The 21,026-nt window shown below is 40.6% G+C and overlaps 1 protein-coding gene and 1 long non-coding RNA gene across 3 annotated transcripts in view; both read right to left on the bottom strand.

Annotated features, from left to right (window-relative positions):
• Positions 1-15,069, bottom strand: part of NAPB (NSF attachment protein beta) — a 47,186-nt gene extending 32,117 nt beyond the window's left edge. The window contains exon 1 of one of the 2 annotated variants that reach the window (XM_082744386.1): positions 14,840-15,069. Coding sequence is in view for 1 of the 2 variants with exons in the window: in XM_082744385.1 (XP_082600511.1) it covers positions 14,840-14,937 (98 nt within the window). In the remaining variant the exon portion in view is untranslated. The remainder of the gene's footprint in view (positions 1-14,839) is intronic. The other variant, XM_082744385.1, reaches the window with a different exon arrangement.
• LOC309871413 lies at positions 11,139-13,802 on the bottom strand. The gene is made up of 2 exons (XR_014315263.1): positions 13,595-13,802; positions 11,139-11,577 (listed from the first exon to the last, which is right to left on the bottom strand). It is a non-coding gene; the product is annotated as an uncharacterized lncRNA (long non-coding RNA).
• Positions 15,070-21,026: the final 5,957 nt, after the last annotated feature.

The following is a 21,026-nucleotide window of genomic DNA, read 5'->3' as shown; positions in this document are numbered from 1 at the left end:
CTAAGGCATAAAGACTTTTGGGCATATTTGTACAAATAAGGGACATGCCTGTCTGCTAAGGAAGGGACTTATATCTGGAATGTGTAATGAACTCTTACAACTTAATAAAAAAAAGAAATGACTTAATAATTAAAAAAAAAATAGGCAAAGGATCTGATTAGACATTTCCTCAAAGAAGATACACAAACAGCCAATAAGCACATGAAAAGTTATTCAACATCATTAGTAATCAGGGAAATGCAAATCAAAACCACAAATGATATCCCATTTCACACCTGTTAGGATGGCTAGAATCAAAAGACAGATAATAACAAATGTTAGGGAGGATGTAAAGAAATTGTAACCCTCCTATACTGTTGGTACAAATGTAAAATGCTGCAGCCACATTTAGTTAGCTGCTCAAATCATACTTCTGAGGAAGTTTTTTTTTTTTTCTTTTTTTAAAATTTATTTGACAGAGATCACAAGTAGGCAGAGAGGCAGGCAGAGAGAGAGGAAGGAAAGCAGGCTCCCTGCTGAGCAGAGAGCCGGATGGGGCTAGATCCCAGGGTCCTGGGATCATGCCCTGGGCCAAAAGCAGAGGCTTTAACCCACTGAGCCACCCAGGCGCCCCAGTTGCTCAAAAGGTTAAACGTAGAGTTACTATATGACCCAGTGGTACACACCCAAGAAAAATGAAAAGACTATGCCCATACAAAAACTTGTATACAAACATTCACCCTAGCATTATTCATAACTGCCCAAAAGTGGGAACAACCTAAATGTCCATCAGCTGATGAGAAGATAAAAAAACGTGGTATATGCACACAATGGAATATTGGACAATAAAAAGAAATGAAGTACTCTAAAGCTCTAATGCGGATAAGCCTTGAGAGCATTATGTTAAATGAAAGAAGCCATGAGCATATTATAAGATATCATTTCAGAGTAAGCAAATCTATAGAGAAAGAAAACAGATTAGTGGGTTGCCTAGAGTGTAGGAGAAAAATGGGCAGGAGCAAGGAGAGTAGAGTTTCTTTTGGTGGCAATGAGAATGTTCTAAAATTGGATTATGATGGATGCACAGCTTTGTGACTATGGTAAAAACTATTGAACTGGACACTTTAAATGGATGAATTATACAGTACTTATTATATATAAAGCTGTACCACTCTCTTCCTCACCCCACACACAAAAAAAGAAAAAAAAAAACCTTTGGGGGCTACGTCACACAGTGAATGACAGGATGGCGACAAGCCACACCAAAAATATATTGTCAGAATTAGCAAAGCTTTCTTTCAATCACACCCTTATATATTAAAACAACAATAAAACAATTAGCTAATTACCCCAATGGAAAATTCCTAAGTTTTTTATCTTAGCCGTCCATAATTCCCTGGAGCTAGCAAAGGCTTACCACTTTCTTGTCTTATTTTTCTAAAGTGTACCAGGAATCTTACACTGTAATTATAGTTCAATCATTCTTATTAAAGGTTTCCAAATAAAACTAGCTTAATTAAAATGTACTTTACCCTATTATTTTTGGAGACAGATTCAGCTAGGAATAATAGAACGCCTACATTATGCTAGGTTTTATGCTGGATAGTTCCACATATGTTATGTCATTTCCATCATTATTACAACCACAGTGAAAGATGCTAAATCCATTTGACAGAAGAGAAAATTCTATCTGCAGATGCCTGGCTCAGGTCATGATCTAGGGGTCTTGGGATTGAGCCCTGGTTTTAGGATTGAGCCCCTCGTCAGGCTCCCTGCTTAGTGGGGAGCCTGCTTCTCCTTCTTATTCTGCTTGTGCTCTCTCTCAAATAACTAAATAAAACTAAAAAAAGAAAAAACAAAACAGTATATGGAGGTCAATGGCTCACCCAAGGTCATCCAGTCAAGGTCAGTGGTGGCGCTGAACCTGATGTCATGTTCAGTGATCATTATAAAAATAATGAATATATTTTTATAAAAACTAAAACACTCCCCTCTCCTAAAATAGAATCTTGAGAAGTATACTCATTTTATAAGCACTAGAAAAACTCACTTGTCATAAACAAAACATAACTTTAACAATTTATGAAGAAATGTACTTCTGAAATCATTCCAAATGCATACTGTGCTCTATTCATGTGAAAGTTAATGTTTCTGAATTTTAAGGACGGATACTCAGAACTTATGTTCATATAATTCAAATGGTTATTATTCAAAGCCTCCATAAGTGAGGTATAAGATCCTTGAAAAGAGAATTAAGTTCTAAGAGGGAATCTACATTATAAAGTGATATAAATATAAGTACAGGGCACTAAACTGACATTAAGAGAAGCTAAACTGAGCCATACTTAACTATTTGGGGAGATTATGCTACCAGACGTTTGAAGAAAACGCCTTCTGCACTACAAAACTGACCAGCCCTAAGAACCACCACTGCCACCACCATCACCTCCATCACCATCACCACTGCCACCACCATCACTATCCCACCCATGTAGCCTCAGTTGACTCCACCAACTCTCGATTCCAGGGGCAAGGCGGACTCCCTTCCCTTCTTGACACTGCTTATTCAGGAGACACTCACTGAGATCAGTGTCAGAAAACACTAAGAAAAAAAAAATGTTCTCACCCATGAAGAGATCAGAATACCGAGGAAAAAATATTTAACTTCAGTGCTTGGAAAAGATCTTAGTGCCCATCCCACCTCCCATGTTCCACTGAAGAAACATGGTGAGAGCCCCAATATGTCCCACCAGGAGCCAGTGAACCACAGAGCTGTACCTTGAGCCCAGCCTGCAAGTCCCTCCCTCTCTTCACAATCCCACCCTGTCTGTTCCGATTCAGATGCTGGAGGGCAAGGGGAGGAGAATCCAGCCTAGGAAACTACAGCCCATTATTTCAATGAACTCCCATAACATCTAAACGCAGATCAGTCATTGATTTTTTAAAAACGAATTAATCCTCAAATAATCTAAAGTCTTGATTTTTCCTCATCCTGAATAAGAACTATTTTTGGAGTACTACAAAACATAGTACAATCATAGTACATGCTCTTCTAGGACTGTGGGTGAGAAGAGGGGGACGTTAAAGTAGCATCATGGGGACTAACAGCACACACAATGAGGTGTACCCAAAAGAAAAGGAGGCAACTACTGAGGGAGAAGCAAAGTTGCTTCTAAAATCACAGAGTAGCAGAGAAGAAATATAAAAAATGACACTGACAGTGCTGTTTCGGTGTGAAAGCAGAACTAGAGACAAAATTCAACTCTATCATAATCAAAGTATCCTGAATGGATGTCAAACTACATCAGAGGACTGCAAACAGGGATAACTTTTCCGAATGCCTGGGACCCGTGGGAGAAGACCTCACCAACCAGGACAGCTCCTTACTTTCACTATCTTTGAGTAACATTACTTTAGCCCTTAGGCTGACCCTAGGGACAGAAACCAGAACAGGGCCTGGCACACAGGTCTCAGTAACAATGCTGACCATCCAGGATCTGGTGGAAGAAATTACCCACATTACATTTTTTTGGAAGTTTTCCCATTTATCATCCAAACTAAAAAGCAAACACAAAAAGTATCCAGAAAGGAGAGAAAAATTCAAACTCTGTTCAAAATATCTCCATTAACAGAAATGCTATTTCCCTACTCACAACACTTCTGACACCAAACATGTGGGTTTTCCACATCTAATTCTCCAGTTCTCTGCAGGCACCAACTAGGTGTCTTACAATTCAATTCAACTGTGACACTACCCAGAGTCAATGCAAACCCAACATGATAAGGGGTCAGTCCCACAAGACTGCCCCTACTTCAGACAACATTCTCAAGTAATGGGTCCTCAAGGTACTCACATCTCTAACTTGGCTAAAAATGAGTTCCCACAACCCCCTCCTCAAATATGATTAATTTTCAAGAACTCACAGAACTCAGGAAAACATTTTCTTAAGATTACAAACGATGTAACTCAGAAACAGCTAATGGAAGAGATGCACAGGGCAAGGTATATTGGAAGGAGTACAAGGAGCATCCATACCCTCTCCAGGGGCACCACCTCCCAATACCTCCATATGTTCACCATCCCAGAAGCTCTCTGAACCCACCATTTAGGGTTCTGGGAAGATTCTTCACTACATAGGCATGACTAATTAAATCACTGACCACTGGTGATCAATTCAATTCCCAACCCTTCTTCTCTCCTGGGAAGGTTTGGGGGTGGGGCTGAAAGTTCCAACCCTCTAACTATATGGTTGGCTCCTCTGAGGACCAGTCCTCACTCTGAAGCCACCTAGGGCCCCAACAACAGTCACCTCATTAGCAAAAACTTTAGTAATGTTGAAAGGGGTTTATTATGATACAGAAGATCCTTCTCTCACTCTTATCACTGAGGATCCCACAAGTGCTTTACAAGTTCTGTGCCAGGAACCAAGGATGAAGAACAAATATACATTTCTTATTACATCACAACATCACAGCCACTAGAGCACTAGAACTAGGGAAATGCAAGGAAAACGTGGCTAGAGGTGGTGGCCTCCAGAAGAACTGGCTTCTGGGAGAGGCAGAGGCAGCTCCATGGAAGCTTGGTAGTGAAAGAAAAGAAAACCAGTGATAGAAATAAACTAAGAGTCCTGTGAAACAAAGGAGTATCACAGTACCAAGAGTCACACTACACCCCTAGCACTCCTCCCTAACACTTTTCAATAAAAAAATAAAAGTCCTTAACGGTATCTATGGAAGAGAGGATTTAAATTAAGAAAGAAACCTGTGAAAGCACCCAAACCCTTCATCTCCCATTACAGAAACACATGCTATTATGATCCCAAGAAAATCCAAGACACTCTAAACAGAAGAAGGCAAGCAGCAACCATACAAAGCTACCATGTAAGAATTAAGAATAAAACCTTTGCAACTGACATAAATGTTCCCTCAAACTACCACAAAGCAGACAAAAACAATTCCGTATAATTTAAAGATTATTAAACAAACATTTATAGATATGAAACTACATCACAGGCCAGAAACTTAAAACTCAGAATGCAAGAGCATGCAGGGGACCAGAATATACCACCCCAAAATACGCCACTTTGGCATAAAGATTATTTTGAGCTGGAGGAAAATGAGAGTAGCAGATCCAGAAAGACACCTTCTAAGAGCTTCCCCATTTGACTAAACACAGAAATTTCTAAGAAATGAGGACTGCCATAATCCCCTCTCTTGGGAAAGTTTTATGGTCATGAAGCAGATGGAAAGTTCATACAGAAATGAGCGTGCACAAACAAACTTTACTCCTTTGTTTTCCAGTTTGCCTCCTTAGAAGACTAAAACCTTTTGTCCTGACACTTCTCTATAAATACCTCGTTCTTTGTTAGGTGCTATAAGCCCAGTTCTAATTACCCCTCTGAGTTACTCACTGCTACCTGTGTTCAATAAACTACTTTTTCTTGTTAGTCTGTCTGGAGAACCTAGGAGAGTAGAGAACAAAGGTGAGGTTCTTCCTTCCCTACATGTACACAAAAAATAAGACCATGAACTCCTATTTCAAATTCTAGAAGAAAAGAAAGAAAAAGACCAAGTCATCTCAGAAGTAAAGTCTTATCTAGAACATACCTATGGGGAGAACAAATTCTATTAATACTGAGGAGAAAAATGAAAACAGCCAAGAGCATGGAAGTGAAATAAGGGAAGAAAATGGATTCAAGAAAAAGTGATAGGATAAACATAGTATCTGAAAATAGGAGTAAAACAAAAGAAAATATTGAAATAATATTTAAAAATCTAATTTCAGAAAATTTTATATAAACAAAATAAGATGTGAATCTTTTAAATACTGAAAGGGTCCGTCATGTACTAGGAAAACTGACCCAGTGAAACACATCTAGTAACACTATTAGATTTTTTTAAAAGACTTTACTAATTTATTTGACACAGAGAGAGAGAGAGAGATCACAAGTAGGCAGAGAGGCAGGGAGAGAGAGGGGGGGAAGCAGGCTCCCCACTGAGCAGAGAGTCGGATGTGCGGATGTGGGGCTCTATCCCAGGACCCTGAGATCATGACCTGAGCCAAAGGCAGAGGGTTAAGCCACTGAGGCACCCAGGCACATCAAGACTATCAGATTTTATAAATCAAGAAAATCTTTAGGCTTCCAGGCAAAGTCACTTACAAAATTAAGAAAATCAGGTTAGCTTGATTTAGACTTCAGCACCAACATACAAAGGAAGACAACCTACAAAGCAAGTTGACAGGGGAACAACATTTTTGAAGAAACTCAAGGGAAGAAAAGATCACACAGTCAGCCAAGTCAACAAATAAGTACTACTGATGGAAGCAAGGACTTAAGGAATACCATATTGGCTTCCAACTACGGAGATGACTAAGGAACATCAGTGAAAAGGCTGGTGGTGGGGGCATTGAATATGTTTTACTACAGATCAAAGAGAAGAGAGAAAATGTAGAGACAGGGTAGAAAAATAAAATGGAGACATCTGTTCCAATAAAGTACAAATAACTGAACCCTGTCCTTCCACACACATACGCTGGACAGAGGGAAAAATTTAGAACAAGCTCAGGGACTGGCACATAGGTAAAGGGTGTTTTCCACATCAAACAAATACTAAATGCCTACCAGAGCTAAGGGCATTAAAAAAGATTCATAGTATAAAGGTTACCAGTAGAACAAAAATACAAAATTCCCCCCCTCCAAAAAAATGCACAGAAAAGAGATCACATGGGGGTGCCTGGGTGGCTCAGTTGTTGGGTGTCTGACTTTAGCTCAGCTTGGGTCAAGATCCCAGAGTCCTGGGGTCAAGACCGGCATCTGGCTTCCTGCTGGGCAGGGAGCCTGCTTCTCTCCCTCTCCCACTTTCTGCACATGTTCTTTCCCTTGCTATCTCTCTCTCTCTATCAAATAAATAAATAAATAAAATCTTAAAAAAAAAAAAAAAAAGATCACCTGAAGAAAGAAAATGAAAGCATCATACATAATCAATACAAAGACAAATATAACAAAGCAGGATGACAGATTTAAAAACCAATTATATACCAGTCATACAAACAATGTAAATGGACTGAAGGTTTTTAGATTTGCTCATAAAATAAAAGCCAACTGTGTGCTCAATAGGAGCGATACAATTAAAATAAAGCTATTCTGAAAAGGCTTAAGATTAAATAAAGAGATCGTCACAAGTATACCACATATATCTACCAACTTCAATTTGTTGCAACAACAAATAACCCTCAAATCTTCAAAGGCTTCTCTCTCACTCAGTTTACCTATAACTGCAGGCCAGTTGTGCTTGTTCTTTCTCCATGTGTCATCTCTCTATTCTGGCATGTAGCCCTATCTGGAGTACTCTTTTTTTTTTTCCTTTCTTTTTTTTTTTTTTAAACCAGGGCAAGGGATGACCCCTGTAGCTTCTGCTCAAGTAAAGTGTGCATCCCCCTTCCACACACTCCCTCAAAGTCAGTCATGGGCCAGAGAAGACTCAATGGGGAAGGGAAGTGCACTTTGCCCAGAGCCAGGCAGCACAGGTCACATGGCAGCAGGCCGAATGTATAATCCTTTTACATAATACGGTCCTCAAGCAGGCAAATGCAAATAATAAAAAAGCAAGGACTGCTACTCCAGTATTAGACAAGGCAGAATTTGAGCTCAAAAATACCAAATGAAAGAATGAAATTCACTTGCTAATGCTAAAGATACAATTCCTAACAAAATTATATTAATTGTGAATATCTACTTACCAAAATATAAGTAGCCACCTTTATAAACCAGAAACTACAAGAAATGCAAGACAGACAGAAATGCATTTATAAAAGGAGATCTGACCGGACCCCTTTTGGTTCAAGAAAGTCAAGTGGTCAACAAATAAATACAGATGTGAAAGGCCTGACAACATAATCAATATCTAGATCTCAGGGATCTCTATCCAGGCATATACTCCAATAAGAGAACATCTGCCTTCTTTTCAAGTGCGCAAGAACCATTCATAAATACCAATCATATATCAGGGGCAAAGAAAACCTCAGTAAGTTCTCTGATTATAATGAAAGAAAACTAGAAATGAAAGCACCTCCACCTCGAACACAACCCATAAACCCTTGGGCTAAAGAGGAAACAAATTACAATAAAAAACACTATATATCAAGATGGGGGGGATACAATTTAAAAACATTAATAGTTTTATTTTATTTTTTTTAAAGATTTTATTTATTTATTTGACAGAGAGAGATCACAAATAGGCAGAGAGGCAGGCAGAGAGAGAGGAGGAAGCAGGCTCCCTGCTGAGCAGACAGCCCGATGGGGGCCTCGATCCCAGAACCCTGAGATCATGACCTGAGCCGAGGCAGCGGCTTAACCCACTGAGCCACCCAGGCGCCCCAACATTAATACAATTTTAAAGGAAAATTCATCCATGAATATTCGGATCCATATAAATACAATAATGAAAATAGTGAAAAAAAAAACACCATCTTCCATTCACCCCAAAAAAGCCAGAGGGAAAAATGGAAGAAAGCAATCGAGGTAAAAGCAGAAAACAGGAAAATAATAAAACCCATAAGTCAAAAATATTAGTTGTTTGAAGGAAAAAGATAGAAAGAATCAAGAAAGAAGGGTAAATGCAAAAACACAGAAGTGACAGAGGGAAGAAACTACTGAACTGAAGAACATTAAAAAAAAGTCCGTTTGAGGGTTCACTTAAACCTTCAAAACCATAGCATGAGATTAAAAGGAAAATCTCTACATTATTTTTATGAGGCACCTGTAACATTGATACATCAACCTGATGGGCTATACACAAAAGAACCATAAAGAAAATAATTCAAAAGAAAAGAATTAAAAACAGAATCGAATAGCACATTAAAAAAATAAAAATTATATCATAATCCAGAGGGGTTATTGAAGGAATGCCAGAGCAGTTTAATATGAGGACATCCATTAACATATTAGTAACTAAGGAGAAAAATCATGTTTGTCTCCACAGATACTAAAGAGGCCTTCAAAATGTAAGCTTGGGACACCTGGTGGCTCAATTGGTTAAGAGTCTGCCTTCAGCTCAGGTAATGATCTCAGAATCCTTGAATCAAGCCCCAAGTCTGGCTCTTTGCTCAGCAGGGAGTCTGCTTCTCCCTCACCCTCTGCCCCTCCCCACCCCTCATGCTCTCTCTCTCCCTCTGTCTCAAATAAAATCTTTTTTAAAATATAACTCTTCAATATTTAATGAAAACACTCATTAAAACAAGTTGACAGAGACTTCCTTATCATGAATATGCACTTTAAGCCAAGAAAGTAATGATCTGTTAGTTATTTCAATTATAATTAAATTACCGTTACTTGTAAGTCCATTTAAATACAGAAATGATTAGCATTCTGAAATTCTACTTCTAGCATTTCCTCTCTGTCAAATAAATAAATAAAATCTTAAAAAAAAAAAAAAGAGGGAGATCACCTGAAGAAAGAAAATAAAAGCATCATACATAATCAATACAAAGACATAATAAATATAACAAAGCAGGATGACAGATTTAAAAACCAATTATATACCAGTCATACAAACAATGTAAATGGACTGAAGGTTTTTAGATTTGCTCATAAAACAAAAACCAACTGTGTGCTCAATAAGAGAGATATAACTAAAATAAAGCTATTCTGAAAAGGCTTAAGATTAAAGAGATGAACCCTAAGTGTTAGTCACTGAAAATGCTTTAAAGGTACAAAAGCTTTACTGATCTTACCATCTAATCAATGAACACAAAGTGAAGCATAAGAACAGATTGCAAAGTCTCCTAGAACTTGGATGATTCTGTGTCCTGGCTGGATGGACAGACACCCTTGGCTTACACCCATCTTCCTGGCAGCTCGAAAATATCCCAGTTTGGACAACCTATTCATGGCCACTACGTAACTCACAGAAACAGGGAACCATTGGAAAAAAGAATTAAAAGTAGAACTACAATTTAATTTAAAAAATTAAAATTTAAAAAATTTAAAAAATTTAATTTAAAAAATTAAATTGTAAAATTATAATTTAAAAAATTTTAAAAATTAAAAAAATTTTAAATTAAAACTAGAATTACAATTTAAATGTTATTCGTACATAAACATTAATATTCAGAGATTGACAGTTAACTAAGTAAAATCAAGAGGTAAGAGAGAAAATACAAGGCCATGCAACTATTCATCATTTTTAGCAGAGTCAATAGATATTGTCTAAAATTAGTAAATCAGGAAGTAGAAGTATTCCAAAATTATTTAGAATTACAGTGGTAATCATCAGAAAAATTAAAAGGAAATTAAAAATCATTACTTCTTGGGAGTATCATTCTTCTTTAGGAGAGAGGAGACTCAGGGAATACTTTACTTTTTAATTGGAACTTTACCATAGTCCTTGCATTTTTCTCACATATGTAGAAGCTACTACATTTATAATAAACACATATTTAAGTAAAACATAGAAGGAAGTGACATGAACTCCCCTTCACTTTGTTGCCTTTGCTCTTGAAAACTAAAGAGAAAAAAAATCAGCATGATAGAAGGATTCACATTCTCTCCACCAATATCCACTAAGTGCCTACTGCATGACACAGGTCGAGTGAGGTGTGGGGTGAGAGCAATGACAGAGGACAGACTCCCCAGGAGCTTACATTCTGGAGCTACACACCACCATGGGTCCTCCCTACCTCTTCTAAACAAGTGTACCTCACAGAGCTCACAACAATGAGAGAACAGAGGTGAACACTGCAAATGCAAACAATATAGGCCAATCTAGAACGATTTTATCATTTGATACACAAACTATAACTTGGCACTAAAACTAGAAAACAAAACCAACCCCCCCGCCCTTTTTTAAAAAGGAGTGGTGGGGAGGGGCAGTGGGAGAGAGAAGAAGAAAATCTCAAGCAGGTTCCACACTCAGCAAGGAGCCTGACTCAGGCCTCAATCCCACCACCCTGAGATCATGACCTGAGCCAAAACCAAGAGTTGGTTGCTTAACTGAATGAGCCATCCAGGTGCCCCTAATGCTTTACAAATGCTATCATATGTCCTTACCACATTTTGGCAAAACTTAAAAACAGTCTTTGTAGAAATAAGGCTGAGTGAAGAATACTCATAATTAATGGCCTACAATATTTAAGAAATAAAAATTTAAGAAAATAATAATTTTCTTTTTTCTTTTTTTAACAGATTTTATTTATTTGACAGATCACAAGCAAAGAGGCAGGGGGTGCAGGGTGGGGGTGAGGTGGGGTAGGCCCCCTGCTGAGCAGAGAGCCAGATGCAGGGCTGGATCCCAGGACCCTGAGATCATGACCTGAGAGCCAAAGGCAGGCTTAACCCAGTGAGCCACCCAGGTGCCCCGAAATATTCCCAATTTTCAAAAATAGCTAAGAAATTACAGACTCAATAGCATCAAGATAACCCAATAGGGTCTTTCATTAAATTTGACACTGCCAAATTCATGGCTCTTTACAAGCTTTATGGCTGGGCAACAACCCAAAGCGAAAGACAGCATTAGCCATGCAGAACATCTTCCAATTGTCATTCTCAAGCAGCCATTCTCTGTGATGTGCACTGTGCAGGCTATCCCCAATCTGGCCTCCTATTAACAAGGAAAAGACAGTAAGAGAGACCTTAGCAATTCAAAACTACGTCACACTCAGGCCAGTTTAAGAGCTCGTCCCTGGGAACAAATGAAATGAAAACACTGCTCTTTTGGTGGTAGTTTTGCTATACTGTGCTAAGCTCTTCAGAAATAGTAAATTTTAATTCAATACTACAGCTATAAAAACACACGACTTTCTAAACTGGCAGTCAAAGAGAAAAGCAGAACACGCATAATAGGTATTTTGTGATGGCGGCATCCCTCAGTGGTTCGCTAACATCTTGGAGACAAGAATGGGACTTGTTGTGCCTTTTACACAGAATATATGATTGACCTTTCCTCAGGAATATACAATGTGTATTTTCAACTAACCTTACTGAAAGCAACAAAGAAGAGAAAAAGAATAGTACAGAGAATACAGTATTGCCATAAAACCTGTGTGGGTGGTGGATAAACGGGGTGAAGAAATTAAGCTCCTAATACATTTTAATCTGCAGTTTGGATTATGAGAATGAGTCCATACAAAGTACTCTACAGTATGCTGAGCACCTTCTAATGGTGGCCAATGTCTTTAGAACAGTAGCACCTGCTCCCTTTAAAGCACTAACTGGTCAGCTCTTAACTACATTGGGCTTGAATGATACTCATGATACACATCAGTTATGTATGTTCAGTGAATTCAGGAGTCTGACACAGGGAGATGGACTACACTGTGGTTTCAAGAAAGGATAACAAGTAGATGGAAAATTTCTATATCAAAGGAAGGGTGGCACGGTGGACTAACATGTGCTCCAGCCTAGAAGGATGAGGAGAGGTACAAATGATGCCAAATACATTGGAAGATTCTAAATATCTAAAACTGATACAGAATCAGTCTTCCTATTGTTACTGACAGAGAAACTAGGCCTGGTTTTTGGCTTCAAATAATTATATACCATTAAAACTCATAGAACCCTGAGTACTCTTCTTCCCTAAACTTTCCTGGAGCCAACATTCACTGCAAATAACACAGTCCCCCATAGGATAAATAAACTTAAATGGTACAAAGCTCTTTCAAATCTTTAATTAAAAGACCAAAGACCTAGTCCTCAAGGTCTTTGGCTCTGAAATTCTGGCAGTCACTTAATCTGTCTGGCTCTTTGCTTCCTCGGTAAGTAGTGGCTGACAATTTTGATGAATATGCTAATTAATATTTCATAATCACCATCTCCAATGGTTCTAAATGTTTTACAAGCATAAACTCACTCAACCCTCACTGTAAGATATATTATTATTATCCCTTTTTATAACAGACAAAACTAATGCACAGAAAGGCTAAATACCTTGCCACCCCCGCCCCCTGCCCCATCCAAAAGCTAAGACAATCAACTGGCCTGCCATATCCAGGCCTAGGATGAAGTTACTTTTGTGCAAACTGACTGTAAAGGGCGAAGGTTAAATAAAGTCTTCCTATACCTTCTGTCAATGAAACAGGTGATCAACAATCAAGGAGAAAACAGACGCTTGTTTATAAATAAAAGCCTTTTTAAAATCCTTTTAGGATTACTGGCTCAAGACTTGGCCCAGTTTCATAAAAACAATAAACACGACACCTCTTCACAAAAAGGAGGGTTCCCCTGAGACCAGTATCAAGTGCTGTAATGTTTTCCTCTGCCAATTATAGATTCTCTTCCAGGGAAGTACATTCTGACTTGAAATCTTCTGTGACATTAAGATCACCTCTAGGCAGGAGGTGCTAGGACATTAAATTTTATATGAATATATTTTAAATGTGCTGTGAATCACAGAAAGGAGCTATTAGGTATTAGGTAGTGCTCCTTAAGTAACAGCATATATCGGGGTAACTTTTAAAGGGGGAACAGTGTTTCTTAAGTATCACTGTATATCTGGGTAACTTTTAAAGGAGGGAACTTGTGATTAATTGCTATGTTTGGAACTACAAATCCTATGAGAAATTTAGAAACCAGCTAGGATAAATGCCCTTTGAGAGGTTCCTGCAGATAGGAACCCTTACCTTTATGCATCTTTCCATCCTACTACAGTGCTCTGCATGAAAGCTGCGTCTAAGCATTTCCTGGGGATGTATCAATGGTAGTGTTTTATTATAATCAAAAGAATCCTGGTGGTAAAACAAACAGATTCCAAACTGAATTTAGAGCAGAAATAAACCTGTCTAATAATGCATCGATTAAGTACTGGTCCTTCTCAAAAATAAAAATATGCTCTTGCTCGGCAGATCTTTCACTTTCAAAAAAGAAAAACAACAACAAAAACCACAAGGAAATTTCAGCCTCTCTAATCCTAAACAGCTGAATCATTCACATATTTAACCGCCCAGAACTGTCAGTGCAAGCTCTGCTTTTTGCTAAGTCTGAATTTAAGACCTTCCCTAGGAGAACATGGGAGAATTACAAAAAATTAACGGGATTCCCAAAAGACACCTACTTAGGAGCTGCGTTATCCTTAATCAAACAGCAGGCTCTGGCAAACCCATCAATCTCTGCTGAAGTAAAAATACTACGCTGAGGAAACGTACTCGTTCTCCAACGAACGTTTATTAAATATCTACTTGGCGCAAGGCAAACCCGCAGACGATCTCTGGAATGGGGGCGCCACGCCAGTCTGCTGCTCCGCGGGGCCCACCGCTCAGCCAGATGCGCCCAGATGCAAGGGTCAGGCGACGGGGCGGGGGAGCGGGGAGGGCGGGGGGGCGGGGGTGTCCCCGGACCTGCCCCTCCGGCTCCTCCTGGGCTGGCCTCCCACCAACACCGGTCTCCTAGAGATGCAGCTTCAACCATGGCGAAATGAACAAATGTGTCCCGCAGCCGCGGCGACAGCACCCTCCAGGTGAGACGGTGGGGCACCCCCCCACCAACGCAAAGATAACACTCGGCAGGTGGGGGCGTGGAGGGCGTGGGGGCCCTCTGGGGACCCCAGGGGCTGTCTGGACGGTGTGGGGGCTGAGGGACCCCGAAAGATTCTGGAGGTTCCAGGAGGTACGGGGGTGAGGTCTGGGGGCCCAAGGGCATCTCTGGAGGGAGGGCGGGGGTTCTGAGAGCCACCGGGGCATTCTTGGAGGGAGTGCTTCTAGGATGCCCTAAGGCTTAGGAGCTGTCCGGAAGATGCAGGGGAAATGAGGACCCACAGGCGTCTCAGGGGAGAGAGGGGATTCAACAGGACACGCCAGGGGGCAACTGGCTGGGGAGGGGGCCCGCGACGGGAGACCGCCCCCTCAGGGCACTCGCAGTCTGGTGCTCACCCAAACAGCCCTCGGAGGAAGGAGTGGGAGGCCTTGACTCGCTTCTCGGCCTCCGCCATCAGCTGCACTGCCTCACGCTCCTTCCCCGCGTTGTCCATGTCGCCCGCTGCAGCCACCACAACCTCCTCAGCCGGTTCCGACGCGCCTTCCGCGCCTTCGCCCTCCTCTCGCAGAGGCGGGGAGCGCCGGCGAGGCGCGCAAGGCCTATCGGGACTTGTAGTGCCGGGTCCGGTCCTGAAGGCGGAGATGTGTGAGGCGTCAACTACATTTCCCAGAAGGCCGCAGAGCGGGGCGGGGTGGGGATCAGAGCTTGCAGACTGCCCGCGCCAGGGATTTCGGGGCGAGAGGCGTGACTCTCCGTAGGGGTCTTAGTCCAAGGTGAACTTTAATCTTTTAAGTATGCGGGGGAAATGGAAGATGACGCGCGGCTCCCTAGTAAGGATAACCTCAAACACGCAGTATCACGTTGGTTCAGGAATCCCTTGCTCACCGCGACTGACATCTGGCGAGGCGATGGACGAGGAAACGGGAGGTAACAGATTGGAACGTTCAGCCTACGCGCAAGTTCTGCAAGGAGGGAATCTAACGCAGCCACCGAAAGCAAATTCATTAACCATGTGATGCCCATCCACCCACCCACCCACCAGCAACAGCTGGTAGAAAGAGCCATTTTTATCCCCAGAGCAAGGCGTTTAAGAATTTATCATTTTCCCCAATATAAATTCAGAGTTATTTTTCATGTTACAACCTAATGTGGGTCTTCTCTTCCTTGGTTATAAATAAGTTGCATTTAGGCTACATATGCATAATCCACTCTTTTAATTGACTGAATTATTTCCCATGTTTGGGAGGCTTTGAGCTCTCTTTTCCTTTACACGGTGCTGGCCGTAGAGACTGAGTCTCCTCGGGCACAATTTGGCCTGCCCAGAGGTCTTCTAATTTCAGGGCAGAAGTATCCATAGATAGATGCTATCATGTGCCAACAATTTCCAGGCCCGTCCTGGAGGGAGTGGCTATTTTTGTTTTGTTTTGTTTTTGTTCTATACAAAATCTAGATAGACCATTTACATTTGGCAATGCTAAAGCAATGGTGGTGAAACAAGAAAATCACTGCCAAATGAGAACTTGTGACAAAGTCAAACTATTAATAAATACACTGTGGGCACTGGCACATGAAATATATCTAAGAGAATGAGGCTGTCTTCAGAGACCAAGGCAACAAAGGCCAAACTCCTAGAAAGGTAACTAAAGCATCTGTTGCAGAGTCCATACATTGAAGGCACTCTAGAGATGGAAGTGTCAGGTCTTCAGGCAGAATTTATTCACTAAATGCAGTATTCTAACTTTGAAAACCTAATTTCTGTTCTTTTATAGCAGTATTGGAGAATAAGGAGGCAGGAAATTAGAAGTGTCAGTAAATGTAGGATTAAAGAGAAAAACTGCAAAATCAGACATAAACATTTGAAAAGCAGAGCAATCCATGGGGATTTCATGGAGTCCGCCCAATTCAAAAGCTCCTAAGTGCAGCATCAATATGTTGATTTAAGCAGCTCCCAAAGCTGGCCCAAAGTAAAAGGATGTTCAAAAATACTGATCTCTAAGCTGCTAGCTTTTAAAATCAGGATCTCCTGAGGTTGGGGACTAGGAAATGTACATTTTAAAAATAATTCTCTGTGCACTATTGTAAAGCATACAATTCTAGATTCTCAAATCTGTGGTCAGCTCAAAAGGAGGTAGAATAGACTTGCCTCCTCTAAGCCAGAACATGCAGCTAGGGATGACAGGGTACATCCTGACATTTTTTTTATGTTTCTGGGTATTTCCTTCATTCTCTTGTTTCTGACAGGCACTACCATCCTTCCCCAATCCACACCCAAGTGGGAAAAAAACTTCAAATCACAATTTTATAAAGCACTTGTTTTCTTCTTGCAGAGACTAGATAAGGGAATGTAGCAGGACACAGAGACAAAACTCAAAGAACAAGGATAACAAGAGACAGATGAGGAATCCTCCAAGCAGGAGGAAGATGGGAACCTGCACTCTTGTGGATCAGGGAAAGAGTGAAGCACTCAAGTAGAAACTGTCCTAGAGTAGGCCCGAAGGACCCATGATGTGCACCTGTGCTGACCAGGATGGTAGCCACTCACCACAAGAGGCCATTTAAATCAAACTCAAATAATATGAAATCAAATGTAAAATTTTGTTTCTCAGTCACTCTAACCACATTTCAACTGCTCAATTGGAATGCACAAATACAGATCATTTCGATTTATTGCACAAAGTTGGCATTGCTGGTCTAGACATGTCTTGCCTCTCAGCAAGTGTCCACACTTGGAAGAAGAGACTTCAGACAATTTCTTAGAAGATGGAGCAAGAAAGGAGGAGTCTGCATACTTTACCAGGCAGAACAAAACACAACCTGCAGGCCTTTCCTTACCATCGGGGAAGACTCATGGGCATTCAGACTGAATGAACACACTGGAAGTTAAACTGGAATGTTGAGTGTCCAACTATTCACCCTGAGAGGTGCTCTGCAAAGGCAAGGCTGAAGCCATTTAAGAATAGCCAGCTGTTAGAGAGGCAGGATCGGAAAATGGTCTGTGTGAAAAACAAGGTATGGTCCTTTGTATGTTTTCATAGAAGGGTGTGCAGCATGGGAAGAGTCCTGTGTGGAGACCAGCACCAAGGGAAGGTGCAGCGGGCACAAATGCATTGTATCTCCAGGATTGTCCAGACTAATGTCTTGAGTGGCCAGTGCAGCAGCCCAATGCACTGGGTGAGTATCTCCCACGCTGCTGAGTTCAGCTGGCTTCTAGGACCACTGCCTAACCCACACCTGAGCAGCAGCTACGTGAGGAGCAGTTCACCTAGTGTCATCCCTCCCTTTGATTCCAAAGTCTGTAGGAAACTTCTGGCCATGACTAGCATTGGGTGTTCCCATGTCTGTGGGTCCCAATTGCTAGCACCTGAAATTCTCCTCAGGGTTCTCTTTGGCCTTCCAGGCTGCTCTGCTTGAATGCCAAAGAAATGAGGAGGATTAATTACATTAACAAGGAAATTAATACTTCTTGGCCTCATAAGAGCAGCTCCCAATCAATGAGTGTTGGAAAATTGGAAGATAAGTACCCTTCTGGTGGGACAACTGAGCAATGTTTTACACTCTCTCCTAGGGATCCGCAGTGGCAATGAGCTGCAGCTGTTCACAGTAGAACACTGTTTGTTCTGTACTCTTTATTGACTTTCTTCCCTTGCCTTTCCCCACACTCCTACTGGTGCTGCCTTCTGGTGTCACCTCCCAGGAAATTGCTTTCCCTAGAATCCTGGTCTCAAGGTCTGCTTCTGGGACCACACAAACTAAGATAGGGGGCATATGCACTGAGGAACAGTAGGTGTGTTCTGGTACCCAGGCACAATCATGGTGTTCATTACAAATTCATAAGCTGGTATTGTCATCTGTGAATAACTGTATACTTGAGGGTCCAGTTGTCACTTCACATGTAGGGGTGTAAAGCTATAGCAGTTGTTTATTATTGTTATCACTTGTGGTTCTGGGCCCTGACTGGGCTCAGATGGGTTGTTTTCACTTGAGGGTTTCTCACTCAGGTGGTAGCTGGAGCTGTGGTCATCTTAGGGCTACTCATGCCTGCTCCCTGAGAGGGGAAGACTCGAAAGGCTAGAAAGCTGAGCTTCCTAGTACCTCTCTCTGAATGTTTGCGTGGTGGCCAGGGCTCCAAAGGTGCTAGAGGAATGGTAGCCAGACGGCTGCTGAATTACTTTTACGATTTAATGTCTCAAGTTTGAAGCATCAGTTCTGTTTTCCTGAAGAAAATTGCTCAGGTTCACCTGTCTTCAAGGACAGGGTCTTACAGGATTTGCAGATGTGTTAAACCCACCAGAGTTGTATTCAAGGGAGCCTGGTTGCACGACAAATCTGTGAAGCTGGACTCCTCCAGGCTGGGGAGCAGCCTGTCACCTGCAAGGGCCTTGGAACCCTGGGAGACTCTGCCCCAACTTCACTGATATCTCAGCCTTATTTCTGTCTTTACTCAAAGAGTGGCTCAAAGGTGTCGGGAGGGAGAAGGCCTGGGCTGCTCCAGTGTGGTCCCCTTTAGAAGGCAGTGAAGAAAAGAATTCATTCCAAAAGCATCAACATAATGAATTCATGAAAATAAATGTTCTCTATTCATGTTGATGAGGTTGGGCTTCCACAGTTTGTGCAGCTTTGAGGATAGAATTTAATTACTCTATTTATGGTCATTCTTTTCATTTTCCTCATGGACTCACAAAATCTGAGAAAATTGAATGGGGAACTTCAGAGGGATAATTAAATAAGTGGTTTTTATTATATATATATTTCTAACCTTCAAGCCAGTAGTAGTGTGTGTATGTTTGTGTGTTTGAGAGATTTCACGTGTCGAAATTGCTACAAATATTCCTGAAGACAGCTTTGTTAATTATTTATATTTATTTTATATTTAAATATTATATTTAAATATTTATTTATATTTATTATTTTTAATTATATTTGTTAATATTATTTTCTTAAGAAATTATTCTGTGAAATTTAGACCAAAATATTAGAGAAAGCAAAATTAAATTTACAAAATATCTGTTAAAGGAAACATAGAAAATGGTAAATTAAGTTCAAGTAAATACTTCTGAAAAAGTAATATTGTCATTAATTAATGTTCTTCTTTTCATGAACTGATATGAAATTCCACCACACAGCTTAAAATTAACTGGATGCTTTTAAAAATGCCAAATGGACGTAAGAACCAAGATTACCCAACTTTTATTTATGTAATGAAATATTCTAAGACTTTTCTTCTCAATAGTTGATATAGTTCTTGCCGGAGTTATGGTTCTAAGCTACAGGCACAATGGCTTACAAAGAAAATGGGTGTACTTCCTGGACTGTTTTGATTTCCTTTCACATTATTAATTTAATTGATCTAAATTTCTTTAACTAGAAAAAATTTTAGGAAAAAGTCAGCCATTTCTACTAGATTTGTTGTTGTTGTTGTTGTTGTTGTTTGTTTGTTTCTATCAAATCTTTTTAAACCTACAGAGGCACAGGTATTATTAGAATGTATATCTGTATTTCATTTTTAGGATATATAAGCATTTTCCAGATTGCTACTGATCTTTGCAATTAAGCCCACTCCACGCTGTCATAGTGACGGTATTTGAAAATACAGTAAATGCTCAGCATTCACGGGTGCTGTATTTGCAAATTTGTCTATTTGCTAAAATCCATTTATAAACCTCATATCATTACTATGCATTTCTGCAGTTGTTTACAGACGTGTAGAGCCATGAAAAATTTGAGTGACATGATATACATGTTTTCAGCTCAGGCTGGACAAAGCAACACTGTTTTTTGTTTTTTGTTTTTTAAGCTCATACTGTAAATAAGTGTCCTGGTGATCTTCAGCACAAGAAGATGGTGCTGTGCCTTAGGGAGAAGATACATGTTAGATAAGATTTGTTCAGGTACAAGTTATAATGCTGTTGTCTATGAGTTCAGTGTTAACATGCCAAGATATGTGTCAAATAAAAGCAAGGTTTTGTGTTAATGGGCTTACAAAAATGTGACCAGAGACTCAAGGGAACCAAACCTGTGCTTCCCTTAGGAGCAATGGTTCAGTACTTGTTAACTCAGTGTTTGTAGTGATTTTCTAGACCGTAACTACTTCAATTGAGAATTGGCTGTACATTGGGAGAGTGTCCAAATAAAATGAAATGCAGCCGCATGTAGACTCTCTTTCCCAGTCCCTAAAAGACATGGACAAAAAGTAACAAACTAGCAGCTCTTCCAGGGAATTAAGATAGAGGGAAATGTCCCTGTGTTTGATCAACCCCCCATCCCACTTATTACCTTGCTTTCTGCTGTTCTCTGCCCCAAGAGGCTTATCTGTAGGGACTCCACCAATAGGGTCCCATGTCCTCTGACTTCTGGTGCAGGAGGCCAATGAGGTACCCAGCCTGAGGTGGAGGGCAGAAAGTGACTGAGATCAAGTCATTTGTTCCCTGGTCCCTCTGCCAGGTGGCCAGCTGAGGCTCCCTGACATCTCGATTACTCCCCTTATCTTCCAGCAAATGACAGTCCTGTGCCCTTGGATTCATTTATACCTGCAACATTGTAAGTATCCCCTTTAAATCAACCTTCCTATTTTCATCGTGGCTC

Source organism: Mustela nivalis (assembly GCF_964662115.1).
Source record: "Mustela nivalis genome assembly, chromosome: 8".
NCBI classification, from domain to species: Eukaryota; Metazoa; Chordata; class Mammalia; order Carnivora; family Mustelidae; genus Mustela; species Mustela nivalis.
This window is presented reverse-complemented; position numbering and strand designations above follow the sequence as displayed.